At 38.9% G+C, this 16086-nt stretch overlaps 1 protein-coding gene across 9 annotated transcripts in view; it reads left to right on the top strand.

Annotated features, from left to right (window-relative positions):
* PPP4R4 (protein phosphatase 4 regulatory subunit 4) overlaps nt 1-16086 on the top strand; it is a 77454-nt gene that overhangs the window by 32872 nt on the left and 28496 nt on the right. For 6 of the 9 annotated variants that reach the window (XR_008550884.1, XR_008550886.1, XR_008550885.1 and 3 more), the window contains 7 exons: nt 4860-5007; nt 5493-5566; nt 7837-7943; nt 8739-8846; nt 10979-11100; nt 14240-14362; nt 15341-15510. Coding sequence is in view for 2 of the 9 variants with exons in the window: in XM_037503978.2 (XP_037359875.2) it covers nt 4860-5007; nt 5493-5566; nt 7837-7943; nt 8739-8846; nt 10979-11100; nt 14240-14362; nt 15341-15510 (852 nt within the window). In the remaining 7 variants the exon portion in view is untranslated. Of the gene's footprint in view, nt 1-1719; nt 1816-1995; nt 2273-3007; nt 3103-4859; nt 5008-5492; nt 5567-7836; nt 7944-8738; nt 8847-10978; nt 11101-14239; nt 14363-15340; nt 15511-16086 lie in introns of those variants that run through there. The other 3 variants (XR_008550887.1, XR_008550889.1, XR_008550891.1) reach the window with 3 other exon arrangements.

Here is a 16086-nt window from a genome sequence, read left to right as displayed (position 1 = left end):
GTACATCAGGTCACTGTTAGATGTTCTTCGGGCATCTTGTACTTCTCATCTATAGCTCTCACCACAACTTAATTACAGAATTAACAGCTACTGTGGTAGGTCTGCCCATTGCTAAGTCTCCAGCACCCAGCACAGTACCTGCATGTAACTGAAGGATTATTTGCTGAATGTTTAAATGTACATAATGGACTGCCTTCCAGTTTCCAGAACACTGACTGTGAGACTGGTACTTAATCAGTGACTGTGACTGCAACTAAAATTATATTATTAGAATTAGCTTTTCATTGGGCTACCTTAGGGAGAGAGTAGGTAGAAGGAAACAGTATTATGAGTGATTGGAAAGAAACCCTCCCCTTCTTTATAGTAGCTTTCCCCCCATCTCCAAGAAAAGTTTGTAATTTTTTCAAAAACTAACTAAATATGACTGCAATGGATCATTTGTAATACTTAGGTATAGCCTTGGTATCTTCTGAGTATTTCCATGGTAAGCACATTCTTTCTTTGCAATGTTTTTAATTGTTTTTTAAATTTACTTTTAAAACCTAAATAATGAAATTACCTAAAATATAAATAAATTGTGATTTATTTTTTATATGCAAAATAAATTTATTGGTATGCAAAAGTGACTTGGCAGAGTAGTCCATCTGGAAGCTCAGTTTCAAAACCGTGGTTGTGAAGTGTACTTGCTTGTGGATTAGCTGAGGAGTGCGTGACTGGGCGCATCGTTGACATTAGTGGTGGTCATCGGCAGCTGCTATTGGTGTCTGGACTTCCTTTCTGGAAAGAGATCTTCAGGGTGTTTTCGTGTGTACCGCATCATGAACCTTGCTAATCCCTGAAATGGAGATTTAAAGCGAGCTAGCATTCCCGTGTAGGGCCTCCATGTGCTTCCCCTCTGCCTCTCTCTGATTCGGATTTTCAGTGCTCTCTGCTAGTTCTCCTCATTCTTGATTTTGGTGAGGTTTGGTTAAGTATTAAAAGTCTCTTAGAGTTGGCATGTTCCAATTACTCATATTAAGTTCTGTTCAAAAGCCTTTTATAAATTCAGTTTTGTTGTTAAAGGCGCTTTTCTCTGTTATTGTTAATTACTGAAAATTCCCACACTTATGGTGGCCATAAAACCCTGGATATTTTGTAAGTCCCAGGTCTTCAATATTTTAATATTTAAATCCTTATTATTTAATTTCAAGCAGCAGCCAGTTATGCTAGCTCTAAAAGCAAACAAGTAATTTGTAATTTTAGGCTTCCCTTAGCTTTTACTTGCACCAGTTGTGATAAAAATTTGTTTAACCAGGTTTATATTTTAAATTAGTTCCAAATGTGTGAATCCAAAGTAGTTTCTCTTGTGGAACCAACCAGTGACTTATTTAATGTTTCTTCATGTTATCGGTAAAGAGAAATTTTTTCTCAGTGGATTTATTAGAGACAGAGCAGTTTCTTCTCTGCAAGGACCTTTAGGTTGTTTCACAAAATGCGCTTTTATATCATTCATGCTGCCTGAGGGATGCATTTAAACATCCCTGTCTAATCCTCCTTCCTCAAATGGGAATAGTTTTTTAAATCTGGAAATGTACCATCAACACATTCATAAAATGTCTCCTTTCATTTTTGAGGGATTCAAGTTGGAATGTCAGCTATATAATAGTTTATAGGAGGAGCCATAACTGGCACCAAGGCATGCCAAGGAAGCAATAGAGGAATTTACTTTTCAGTGTCTCCCAAGGCCTATGAGGATGCACACTTATTTCCCCAGAGAGTATGGATCTCACTGTGTTTGTCCAGAGGGTGTGACTCTGTGGAGGAGAACACTGCATGGTAAGTATCAAACTCTTATTGCATTGGGTTTCAGAGAATTATGTTTAGAGGTCAGTTGATTTTTAGCAGTGATACACTCTTTTAGTCTCTGCTGGTTTCTTAACAGTGGACAGTCCCAGATGTTGAAGTCAGCACAAGAGAAAAACCCAAATCCTGATAAGACTTGAGGATTTTTCGAAAATTATTTGCAAAGTAGTTGAGGCAAATGTTACTGCGGGAGCCAAGACTAAGTAAATTGTAAGAAGATGTGACACTGGAGAGCTGCTCATGTCCTGCTTTCACATACAGTTTGCTTACGTACAAAACCAGCCTGGCAGCAGGGCCAGGATTTACATCTCTTGGAACTTAAAACAGCAGACTCATGTGGACCCGAATGTACGCTGTGGCTGTCACAATTTGCCTCCATAGTTCTTGGCCAACTTCTTTCTGTTTTTAAAATAAAAACCTTCTGCAACCTGTAAGTGATATATTCTGGCCACATCAAATCTTTGAAAAGCATTTTCCAAATCCAAATTTGTTAGTGTGGATCAAATGTTTGTTTCAAGAACAGTAAAACGGGGGTGTGGGAGGGCTGATGTTAGAGACCATTTGCTGCTTCTGCTTTACACCTTATCCTTCTCTTTTTCTTTCAGTCAAGAACTTTTAAGATATTTAATTGACTGTTGGTTGAAAAACTAAAATAGCATTTGTGTGTGTGAGATGAGACACATTTAAACCCAAACGAAAGCCGGCCAGTCTAGTCTGCAGTCGGTTCTCCTGGTATTAACCAAACCACGTGAGCATTCGCCACAGTAAAGCCCCTGCAGATCTCCCGTGTGAAGGCTGAGGATTGGTTTATGTCTTAATAAGTGGTGAATGAAAGTGCAGAAGCTGTGAGGAGAGAATTCAGTGCTTAGCTTTGGCATCAGACAGGCGAGAGTTGCCGTTTATTGGCTGACTGGCCAGCCAAGTACTGGATGGCTCCAGGGCTGTCTGTTCTGCTCTGGAATGATATTCTCTCTGCCATGATGCCAGCAGGGCCCCACCAGGAGTCTGGGCTCTGCTCATGTCAGTCACAATTACGGAGATGCTGGGGTAGGAGAGAGAAGAACATCTCTTTACTGACAGGATGGAAAGCGGGTTGAGAATGCATTTCTGTGTGATCCATTTTTGCTTTGCCTTGTGTCTAATTCTACCAATCCCTAATCTTTAGGACTGACTTCAAAGTCTCTTGAAGCCTCCTTTTAGGAGATGTGGAAAGTGTGTGTGAAGGAAGAGAGCGGCGAGAGCAGGAAGTTAGGTGACAGGGTAAGAGATACTCAGTCATCAGCAGTTCCTCACCGAATGCCCACCATGTGCTCAGAGTGGGGGGTATACTAGTGAAAACAGACCAGAGTTCGCGCAATCATGAAGCTTATGCTCCAGATCGTAAGTGAGGGAAGATGTTGGATGATGGCGACACTGGTGCTGTGAGAAGCAGTGAGAGCAGGGGCAAGGGAGTTTCTCTCAGTCTAAAATCGGGTCATCAGGGAGCTCATAAGAAGACCATACTTACATGGAGACTTGAAAGATATCGGGGAGCCAACCATGTAGACTTCTGGGGAAAGGGACATTGGGAACATATCTTGTAAGGCATTGAAAGGATTGTGACTCTCTTTGAATGAGATGGAAAGCCATTGGAGAATTTTGAGCAGAAAATGATATTATCTGACTTCTTTTCTAAAGACTGTCTGGCTTCTGTGCAGACAGCAGACGGTAGGCAGCCATGAAGGAATCAGGGACTAATTCACAGGTTATTGGAATAGTCCAGTGTAGAGGTGATGGCGGCTTGGACCAGGGCGGTAGTGGTATAGGTAATGCGGGGTGGGTTATTGATGAGTGTTGAGTGGTCGTTTGATTGTGGTGAGAGGCAGAGTGTAGACAAGAGTGACCTCAGAGCTCAACAGGAAGGGCAGAATTGGCATTTGCTGTTTACTGAGATAAAGAAGATTGTAGGGGGAGCAGCTCTGGGAGAGATCAGTTGAGTGATTCCCTCCAGATTTGCAAGAGTTGTGTTGATTGGAGCCAGCTGGATGTATGAGGGTCGTTATTTAAATGCTCAGTTTGTGCACGTTGGTAAGTCGTGAAAGATCTAGTTAAAATGATTGAAATTTATCTCCAAAAGTGCTGTAATTTGTAATTCATTCATTTGGAAACAATGCAGAAAGATTAATTTTCTTAAATTCACTGATAGGGAAATTGATCCACATCGCAAGTTCCATGTTGTTCTGCCCACTTTATTAATTCTAAAATAGGCAATCAAGGGTAATTCCCATAACTGAGTAAGCTAAGTAATACTTTTAACTGTGTTCACACTACACGTATCTTAAAAAGTATAGGTAATATCTTTATGAGGCTTATATGAAAAGTAATTTTTTTTTTTTACTTTGATGGTTTGAAAACAAATATTCTAATGTAGGCTTTCACTTTAAATGGTGACTATAGATGGCTCGGAATATAATTGATTTTTAGAACTATTTTTACATTTTAAAAGTTCCTTCTTTTTAAAACAGTTTACTCACATTAATTTATGTTGCAAGTTGTTTAAAGGGAAAAATGCATTTCAAAATCTTAGGTATTCCTTTTTATAGTAGAATGTATAGTGTTTGTTTTCAGAAGTAGAAATACAAGTAATGAAAACACGCATGACTGTGCTTTGGCATTATTGTTCTAGTAGGATGACGAACTACACTACCAAGAGCAAAATAGAAATTGAAATCTTTTGATGTTTGAAATCAGATACCTTTTTACTATTTAAAGGTTTATGTATTTTTCCTAATATTCATTCAAAAAAGCAATTAGATGTTTTTTCATAAATTCCCAAGACATTTAAACCTTATGTGGTCTGAGTTTAATGAGGAGGAATAGATTACTATAGTTTACTTAAATGAAGTACATATCCTTAAAGGTCATATATAGTTGTCTAGTAGAATTAGGACTGTTTGGTGTCTTTGACCTGGGATGTTTAAAAAGGATCATTTCCGACCTCTCATCTCTGTAATAGCAAACTCTCTCTGATCACGCAGGAGGCGCTGCTCGTTGCGGGAGTGGAGATGCAGGTGACGGCTGCCATGTCGTTTTTGACCATCCTCCAGGAAGAGTCGGTGTCGGTCCACACCTATGCGCACTCCTTCCTCCAACTCATCTTGCTGCACCTGGAGCACAGGGACGCAGGTCAGGGCCCCGCATGCGCGGCTGGGCATGTTCTTGCTCCCTGGATGTGACAGTGACGTCACCTGGATCTGAGGGCCACCTGAGGAGGCTGCGCTGCCCAGTGGTGGTGATTGGCACAACTGAAAACAGCCATGGCAGTTTCCTGACCAGAACTGCAAAATCAGGAACCTTGAAAGTTGAACACCCATTCATTCAATCATGGCGTGATTGATAATTTCTCTTGAGGTTTTTCTTCCTATACAATCTTTATGTTGATAGTATTGTACAGCAAAAGTGCACACTTTGGATTATAGGTAGCCCCCTAGTATATTTTTGAAAGTGTAAAACTTTTCTAGGTGTTGGCCAAGAGGAAAAATAGAGAAACTTGTTGTAATAATAATGAAAGTACTTATTCCCCTGTATCATTAAGTACTATTGTAATTATTAATGACTGAGTTGAAAGTGACTTTGTTAGTGAAGCTCTTGATTTTCTATCCATCAATCAGGTGTGAGCAACGCCTGGCTGGAAACTCTTTTGTCTGTGATAGAAGTTCTGCCCAAAGAAACCCTAAGGCATGAGGTAACACCTCTTTTTTTTTTTATTAACATACTAATAAGTAAACTGTTTTAAACCCCCTTTAAAAAAAATTAAAATGGTATTTAAAAAATTTTAAGAATAGGTTTATTTTCCACTCTGAAAGCCACACATGTTCTTTATGCAAGATTTGAGTTATAGTGGTCTCCCTGGTGGCGCAGGGGGTTAAGACACAGCCTATGAAGCTATCCTCAGCCACTGAAGCACCAGTTCGACCCCTGGCCAACATGGCGCCGCAGCAGACCTCTCCTGCCTCGCCCGCTGCTCCTCTCAGCAGTGTATTTCAGTAGACCTGCCAGTTCTGCTTCCCATTCTGTCTCTGGTGAATCCTCTCACCCCCCCACACCTCTGGCCTGTACCCCAGTTCTTGTATGCATAAATAAATAAATCTTAAAGAAAAAAAGATTTGAGTTATAAATAAAAGGCAAAATATCATGGTTCTGTACTTAGCCTCTTTGAACATTCTGATATATTTTCATTTCATATTTTTCCCTGTATAGGGTTGTTGTTTGCCACATTAATGATCATAATGAATTTGTATGTGGTTGTTATTTATCACTGGTTGTGGCTACAATTTTTTTTATTTGTTAAACATTTAGGCCTAGATTCAGTATTTTACTATCAAAACAAGGCATCAGTGAACATTTCTGTGGAGCTTTTCTTGTTTTTCAGAAAATTTCATTAGCTATAGCTTCCCCAAAAAGTGGAATTACTGGATCAGAAGGCATTCCTATTAAGGCTCTTGACAAACAATATATGAAAATGCATGCTTTCCTGGACTCTTATCAGCAATTGCATTCCAATTTAATTTGATGGGCCACTAGAATTGTATTATTTTGGAATTTTTTTATTATGTTATTGAATATTTTCTCTTATGTTGTATTTATAACATCCTGTTTACGCTTTTGAATTGTCTGATTGTATACTTTGATCTCTATTTACATGTGCTATTTATCTATAAAGGTTGCCATTCCTTTATAATATTTATTGCAAATATTGTTGCCAATTTGTTTGTTACTTTTTAATTTTCAACATTGTCCAGTATGCCCTTTTCTAAAAGTTTTAGTAAATTAAGATGAGAGAATTGGAAAACTAGAAAGGAAATTTATTCTTTCATGAAATGATTTTTTCATTCTTAAAGTACACTTCCTATATATATTTCCTTTCAAATATGTCTTGGTTGAAAAATGTTATTAGTCAGTGACATGTCCACAAAGTGTCTTTGCCCTTAGGCAGGTAGTCCTATCTCGATGCCTGCATACCTGCTTGAAAATGGGAAGATTTACTCAGTAATAAGAATGTCTCTAAACTTGATGCCAAACAGCTAGCTGATGACACATATTTAAATTATTCAGCAGTATTTAGCATAATGTCAACATGTGTTATTTATATTTTTTAAAGAGGGATATGTAGTACAGTTTTACTCCAGAATGCTGTATATTATTTAATGTGTGATTTTAAAGATTTTGAATATGTCTTTTATTTCAAAGCTTTCACTTTTAAATACATTTGTCATGCATTCAGCAATTCTGGCTACTTTGTTGAGAGGAAAAAGAAAAAACAGTTGATTTTTTTTGTTTTACTAGAGTCCTAGAATTTTAGAACTCAGAGGGATCTTAGTAAAACATATTTTAATTTCCATCTTAAATAGATGAGAAGCCTGGGGGTAAGAAATAGAAAGGTTACTTGCCCAGATTCACAGATTAAAGAACTTGGGCCAGAACCAGGGTCTGCCCATCACAGTTTTGCACAGTCTCTCATGCTGTTGGGTTTCTGAGTGCCTGCCACGTGCACCATACAGGATCGCTCTGGTTATTATATTCAAATTATGGAATTACTTAATTGAATCCATTTGAAGCTATATTGTTTTCCATCCCTTTAGGAGAAATATAAAAATTTGCATGAAATAAAAATAAACTTCAGACTATCTGGTAACTAATTTGCTTTTTTTCTTTTGAAAATGTGTATTTAAAAATTATGCTTTCCATGTATTTAAATCACTGCGGAATTCACCACATGCTTTAATTCATTTGTTTGGTGTCCAGCTGTGTTTAATTGCATAATTTAGCATCATATTTACTTTAAGAAGACAAACAAAATGATCCAGGTTCTGAACAACCGTGTACCTCAAGTTATAATTCAAATTCTTTAAAAATATTTAGCACGTTTATGTATTCTTTGAAGAAAATAGCTTATGTTAGTGGCAAGAATATATAAAATTTTGTGAATTTGTTCTCTAAATCTTTTCTCTTTAGATTTTGAATCCACTTGTTTCCAAGGCACAACTTTCACAAACAGTCCAGTCTCGTTTAGTTAGTTGTAAAATTTTAGGAAAATTGACGAACAAATTTGATGCCCATACGTGAGTATTTGTATATAATTTCTGTCTTCTTTCTTAAATTGATCTAAAATGGCTATGACAATTATAATAGATTTGTATTATTCCATGCTCTGTATGTTTAGCTGTTGTAGCTAGAATTCTCAGAATTCTGCACTGATGCATTTCTCTTTGATCTCGTGGCTTTTCAAAATCAATGAGCTTAACTTTTCTTCTCTTTCCTTCTTAATCTTCCTTGTTTCACACACACCTTAGTGTAGTTTTGAGGATATCATAGCATTAATTGGTAAACATGGCATAGACACAGACTTTATCTTTTCTTCCAGTGTTGTGATGAAAGCATTCTTTTGATTGATGTATCTTGTTTTAAGATTTTATGGAGAATGTTTATAATTCATAAACTACTCTCTTCCTGGATGATAAATACCAATAGATTTATAGAAATAATAGAATGTGATAGAAAGAATGGCATGATATATAGTTGTGACCCAAGAGTAACTGTAGAATTGAAGAATATTTTGGTTGATGTTTCTTAGAATGAGATATTCCACTTGCCTGTAGCCTTTTATCTTAGCTAAGACATTTAGCTACTAATCCCTAATTAACTGTTATTTTAAAAAGACCCAGACATACACATAATTTGCAATTGGCTGATGATAACATCCAAATATAATAACATATATAAAATGTAAAGCAAACTTTAAAGCTTCATATTAAAGTATAATTGTTATTAAGCTAAGATTTTGATGATGATTGTTTGCAAATGTTAATTATCTGAAACACTCATCCATTTGCATATTTCTTTCCTCCCCCTCCAAGCATTAAAAGAGAAATACTTCCCTTAGTAAAATCACTCTGTCAAGATGTAGAATACGAAGTTCGGTCCTGTATGTGTCGGCAATTAGAAAATATAGCTCAGGGCATTGGGTAAGTACATGTTTAATTCTTTATGTCAGTTACATCTCCTGTCTTCACTGTCAGATCTGCATATCCCATCCCTTGTTCCGTGAAAACATGCTACTGAATGACTAAACTTTATATGATCTTTGAAAGTGATCCTAAGAGTACTTTCTGAGCTAGCTATTGGGTTGTCGGAAAAGTTATGACCTACTTTTTCTATGTTTTTCAAGCAAAAATGCATCGTGACTTTTCCGAGAACCCAAAAGATTAAAAAGATAAAAGTGAGGATGCTGAGCATAGTGATGCGTGTTCACTTGATGTTAGTTTATCTCCTTTTCACTTTATCATTCCCAACACCTACATCCAGGGAGGGAAAATGTCCCAGGATGATCCATGCCTGCAATACAACTGGCCTCTGTGTTATTGTATCATTTCAGATAGCATCGCCCAGCGGAAGCCTTTCGTTTTCTGCTGTACAACTTTGCACTTCCCTGTCTACTTGCTGCTCCCCTTGCCTTCTGGGTGCCTGGAGCACAGGAAGGAGCAGCAGAGGGCAGACAGTCTCTTCTCTTACCTGTTAAAACATTTCATGTGAAGCTATATGTATGATTAAAGAAATACAGGTGCTTAACAAATATATATTCAACCTGTTAGTTGTCAGCAAAATATCTTCACTTAATGAATATATGTTGAATTTTATGGAAACACCAACTTGGGAAATGATTTTTGTTTAAAAGCTGTCCTAAATTTATTTAAAACTATTTGACCCTCTTGTTTGTAGTAGAAGTCACACTGATTTCATCTGCTTCTTTACTGTGCAAGCAAGGACAGTCAGGTTGTTGCCATTTGTATAATGAAGTTTTTAAGGTGTGTGGGCCAATATTTAAGGCTTTAGGAAGACTTTAGATTGTCACAGAGATTCAAGGTAGAGCCATGTACGTGTCCTGTGTCCACCCTCGCTGAATCGGACTTAAGTGTTGTGCTGGAAGCTTAGCATGTCAGCAGGGCGCGCAATCCCTAGGGCTGATTGCTTTCTGATGGGGCTTCTAAGGCTGGGCTGACTCTGCGTCATTGTGGACCATTATTTATTCAGTCTCATCAGATCTGTCCTCCTGAACTAGGATCAGAATCTATTAGGAGGATGTACTGGGACAAATGGACAAAGAAGAGGGACAGACACTTCATGAAGAAGAAATACAAGTGCTTAATAAACATATATTCAATCTTTTAGTTGTCAGGGAGGACCCATATGTGGCTATTTAAATTAAGTAAAATTAGCACCTACTCCTCTGCTACTCTGATCTCATCTAAGTGCTCAGGAGCACATGTGACTACTCCGTGGACTGGACAGATTATAAACATTCTCTTGTAGCACAAAGGTCCGCTTCACAGCCGTGTCTTCCAGTCTTTGTGCTGTGTCCGGCATTTCATAGGTGTTCTGCAGCTCGCACTGACTTTTTCATATTCTATCAAGTTATGATTCATACCATTTTCCATCTTTTACCCAAGAAAGCCGGTTGCTTCATAAGCCAGCCTCCATCTCACAGAATGTGTGCTATTGCAGCGAGGTCTTATCATGGTGAATAAGCAGAGATAAAATAACAAATAACAGAACCATTTGTGACTGTGTTATAAACATCATTTATCCCTGACAGCGGTTTATAATGTGCTTCACTCTTTTAGAGGGAGACTCTAGTGTCATATGTCATTCTTTATAGACATCAGTTACTATAATACTCTATTTTAGGTCAATGAAAAAGTCACTTATACCCTGAAATCTAAGTTAAAAGGTTTTGTTTGCGTTTCTACAATTGCTACTGGTAAGTTTTTCTAAATGAGTCTAGATCGTTTGTTGAAGTTGCTTCAAGTGGAAAACTATATTGTGATTTATAAAGCTTAATATGTATTTCTAGTTAAGATCGCTATATTAATAATATGGGTGTGGGTACTGGAGTTTAACCACTTTGTAATGACTGTTCATGTTTGTTTTTATATCATGTTTTCCCAACCCGACTGCAGGCTTCTGGAGAGCTGGATCCCTAGCTTTGTGATTTCCCTCCTATTTTCCATAGCATAACCCACTAAGTTTTCTTGCTATGTTCTTGTCTATTGATTTGATTTATTTTCTTCTTGTGCTTCTGTTTCTTCTGTTGTTGCAGGACAGAACTTACAAAAAATGTGGTGCTCCCTGAATTAATAGAACTCTCCAGGGATGAAGGCAGCAGCGTGCGGCTAGCCGCTTTTGAGACTTTGGTTAATCTGCTTGACGTCTTTGATACAGGTAAATCTTCCGTGGACACATCGTTGCTTTTGAAAGCAGTGCTGTCCTGTGTGTTTTTGTATTACCAATAAAGAATAAAGGGCAGAATTTCTTATGTTCAGTTTGATGAGGACTGGAGAGCCCCTCCCTTCTCTCTTTATGGTGCTGTCTCTCTTGCCACCTTCTCTCCTGCCACTTCTGCCCTCACAGCGCCCAGTACTGCTGCATATTCCATACCTGTCGTTTTTCTCTTCTCAGAATTTAACTGACTTGCTTAGGAGGCTACACATTTTTCTTGGTGATTAGCCTTTAACTTGCTCAATTAATTGATCCTAACTAAACAGATCTTATCTAAACCAATATCTACCTTAGTTTTCCCTCCTTAATATTTTAAAGCTAGATATCTCTTGGCTATGGGAAGAGAAATTTGGAATGGGACATTGGGGTGAGAACGAGTAAGGACTGATTTCTTACTTTTGTGCAAATTAAACCATGAAGATAATTATTTGCTCTACTGACTGATAAGGCTTTTGACTAATGTTGGACTTCAGTTTATCAGTAAATGTTAACCAGTTGGATAGGGTGAAATTTGCAGGGGGGAGGCCAGATACTCTGGTGCAAAACTCTATTGTGCAATTGTCGGGTTGTGTTACTTGGAGTAATGACATTTTAAGTGAACTCTGTTAAGGATGATTGCACCGTGAACAGTCATTATGCATAGATGTTGCGGAGTGATTGTGGCCTGTATAATGAGCCTGAGGAGTAAAAACTGTAACCTGATGAACTGATGATTCAATCTCCTTGTTCTAATAACGGGGCACCTGGCAACCCCTGCCATCATCTTTGACTCCTCCCTCTTCTCTGGCCCACACATGGTTTTCACAGATCCCGGCCTGCCCTGTATTCATGGCTTCATCCCTGCCAATCTGGCCCACTTCCTGCCGGCTGGTGCGCCAGCTCCGTTAGCCATCACCTTGGCATATCAAACCCGTTCACACCTCTGGCCTGTCCACATTTTCTCTTCTCTTCCTATTTTCCTCCCTTCCCTTAATTTTTCTCCTGGTCAACATGTTTTCCTTCTTCAGTGCCCATTTTAAATCATTTCTCCTCTGACATCAGATTTCTTATAGTAGCAGTTGGCGAGCTATGGCCTGTAGGTCAATTCCTGCTCCCCTTGGAACATAGCCATACCCCCTCGTTTACGGGTTTATTGGCTGTAATTGGTTAGATGTTAATAGTGATAGGGCTGAGGAGTGTAATGGACAGACTGCAAAGCCTAGAACACTTGCAAAGAAAATTTGCAGACTCCTGACTTATCAGAAACCTCAACCTGGTGTGCAGTATATGCCAGCTATTAAACTAGTAGTCACCTGTTCTTGTGAGGTATTTTTTTTCCATCTTATTTTTTAATTGCAATAACATTACGTAAGTGACTTGTGCTATGTTTTTGTCTGGCTTCTCTGATGGGCTGAGTTTCTCAAGTCCAGAGACCACTTAATATTCATCTTTCTGTTTAACATAAAGCTTGCTCGGTAAGAAATTCAGTGCATGTTTGTTGAATGAATGTCTTGGTAAAAACAGTAGATCTGGTTCTGAAGTGTGATGACAACGACAGTAATGACAGTGATACTAATAAGCCTGTTGTAACATTTTAGTTAGTTTTATCAGATTCCTAATAATATGTGATTTATTTATGTAAGTTTAAGGGAACTGTGAGACATTTACAGTATTTAGAATTAAGATTTAAACAATGCTAACATATCAGAAACTTCTAACCTAAGTAGGCACACTCAAAAAATCAATTAACTTTTTAAAGAATTTGACGGGGGCCTCCCTGGTGGCACAGGCGGTTGAGCGCCGCACTGTGAAGCTGCCTGCAGCCTCTGCAGCGTGGGTTCGATCCCGGCCGGCCAGGGAGAATCCCTCATGGCGCGGCAGACCTCTCCTGTCTCACCCGCTGCTCCCCTCAGCAGTGTATTTCAGTCAGTCTGCCTGTTCTGCTCCCCACTCTGTCCCTGGTGAATCCTCTCACCCTCCCGCACATCTGGCCTGTACCCTGGTTCTTGTATAAATAAATAAATCTTTAAAAAAAAAAAAAAAGAATTTGACGGGGACTACACCTGAGAGAAGAAGGCATACATTGTATAAAAATGAAGAATGATAGGGCCTCCCAAGTGGCGCAGCGGTTGAGCGCTGGGTTGCGAAGCTGCCCGCAGCCTCTGCAGCGCCGGTTCGATCCCCGGCTGCTCCCCGGCCACCGGAAGAGGGTCCCACATGGCGCGCAGGCCTCTCCTGCCGCCCGCTGCTCCCCTCAGCAGTGTACTTCGGTCCTTCTGCCTGCTCTGCTCCCCGCTCTGGTGAATTCTCTCACCCTCCCGCGCTTCTGACTGTACCCAGTGCATGTACAAACAAACAAACAAATAAATAAATAAATATACATGCCTCTTTAAAAAAAAAAATGAAGAATGATATAAAAAAAGTATAAAATGAAAAAAAAAAAGAATTGTCATCCAAGAAGTACAAGTGAAGAAATTCAATAATTCAATATACAGAACATATTATAAATGGACTGAATTTGAGTAAAGTGAAATGATGTCAGGAGCAGTGGGAGGAGGGGTGCATTGGGTTGGGGTGGAGGGTTAATAAAACTTCAGTGGTGGGCATGCTGTGGTGACATACATTTGAGGAGTACATTTGAAGAGTCATAGAGCTGTCCTCCTAAAACATACAGTGTTTGCTGTAAACCAACACTACCTCAGTGGAAAACAATGATGAAATGGACAGAAACCTCAGCCTGGTGTGCAGTGTGCGCCAAGAGAAGAAGGAAGGTTTCCTGTCTACTCACCTGTTTGCATTAGCGGTGTCAATTCTTTTAGCTATTCGGACTCACAACCTGAAACACCGGAGCCTCTGCATTCTGCTCTCAGTGGCCTGCGGCACAAAGTTCAAACTCCTCAGCCAAACAGTCAGGTTTGGGAGAATCTCAGCTCTCCTCGCACCTCTCTCTGTCACACCTGCAGTATTTTTTTTCAGACACTTTCAATTACTATGAGGTTAACATAGTAATTTTTCTTCTGGAATTTAGGTACATTTATTAGTTCCCATCTGTGTAGTATGGGAAACTGGATCTAGACTATGTCTCTCTTGTTTTGTTTTGCAGATGACAGAAGTCAAACTATACTTCCCTTAGTGAAAACATTTTGTGAAAAATCTTTCAAAGCGGATGAGTCAATTCTTATTTCGTTGTCTTTCCACTTGGGAAAACTATGCCATGGACTGTACGGTAGGGTGTACGCTAAGAATTTGAAGGTCATAGAAAACGTGTCCCTTTTTCTTCTGTCTTAGCCACTAAAGTGTGTAAAATCTTAAGAGGTCTTCAAATTTTGGAATGACCTTTTCACTAGTAGGACCTGTCTGAAAGAATGACAGAAGGCAGGAGTCATAGCCCTCTCGATTTCTGAGTGTTTTGTATTTATGCATTAGTTGGTATGTGATAATAGAGATTTAGGATTAGTCACCTTGTCATATAGTCAGTATATTCTTATTAATCATTAATGGAATAATTAATATATCGTATGAGCAGTTCAGCTTCGAATATAGAATTATACCCACAACCGTGGGCATTTGAACATATTACTCATTTCTTGGCTTACTATAATAATGTTAGCGTTAGTTAAGGTATAACCATCTGGCATGATAAAGCCTTTTTTAATGTGGGTTGCAGGCATTTAATAAGCTGTTGAAAAAATGTGTTGCAACATATAATGAGTTCCTATTCCTGCAAGATAGTTAATGAATGTGGAGAACCAGTGCGTGGATCAGAAGCACTTTGCATTGACTTTGGTGTCTTTTAAATTCAGTTTTTAAGCAGACACATCTGCATGTCACTTCTCAAGCAATTCTAGAGTATTTGCCATGCCTCAGTCGCAGGAAGGGCTGTGATCTTGTGATATAGTGGCTTGTTGGTGACCTGTGGTAGGACACACGTTGTGGAGGCGCGTGAGGGCCCTCCTCCTGCTTCGCATAGTTTATATTACCGACATTAAAATGAAAATATTACTAAAATTAACAGAACTGATGTGGGTTGACCTGTTAGATTTCTTCATAATACTTACTCTTTCCTCATTGTTAATTTTATTCATGGCCTCCAAGCAATTTTTAAATTTTTTTTTCTAATTATGCTTTTGTTGTATTTTGCTTTTCTCTTTTTAGTTTTTGTTTCCAGTTAAAATGTTAAGCAAAAGTTTTACATTTGTTTTAGGAATTTTTACTCCAGATCAGCACTTGAGGTTTTTGGAGTTTTATAAGAAACTTTGTACCTTGGGTTTGCAACAAGAAAATGGACACAATGAAAACCAGGTTCCACCCCAAATCCTAGAGCAAGAGAAGAAATATATTTCAGTGCGAAAGAACTGTGCCTATAACTTCCCGGTAATGAATTATATATTCATACGGACTAAACATTTTGACATGTTTTAAAACTATGTGAATAGATAGCATTAAAAGATATTGCTATGGGGCCTCCCCAGTGGTGCAGTGGTTGAGCGCTGGGCTGCGAAGCTGCCCGCAGCTTCTGCAGCGCCGGTTTGATCCCCGGCCGCCGGGCGAGGGTCCCACATGGCGCGCAGACCTCTCCTGCCGCCCGCTGCTCCCCTCAGCAGTGTACTTCGGTCCTTCTGCCTGCTCTGCTCCCCGCTCTGGCTCTGGTGAATTCTCTCACCCTCCTGCGCTTCTGACTGTACCCAGTGCTTGTATAAATAAATAAATAAATCTTTAAAAAAAAAAAAAAAAGATATTGCTATGTTGACAGTTGTTGCTTAGCGTTACGTTTGGTATATGGAGTTAGGTACCAAGTAAATATCGGTGTGATTTGTGTTTATTGCTGTAAATCTGTATTACTTGTATACATTGGCCTTTTCAAATATCATTTATAAGTAAATTATGATTTGGAGAACATGATTTCTATGTCCGTGAAATGGGTTAACATCAAGTATTGATGCATCTTTT

The sequence above is a fragment of the Talpa occidentalis genome, unplaced genomic scaffold (genome assembly GCF_014898055.3).
Source record: "Talpa occidentalis isolate TD23 unplaced genomic scaffold, MPIMG_talOcc4v2.1 talOcc4.11, whole genome shotgun sequence".
NCBI classification, from domain to species: Eukaryota; Metazoa; Chordata; class Mammalia; order Eulipotyphla; family Talpidae; genus Talpa; species Talpa occidentalis.
The sequence above is the reverse complement of the archived record's forward strand: the minus strand, read 5'-3'. Positions and strand labels throughout refer to the sequence as shown.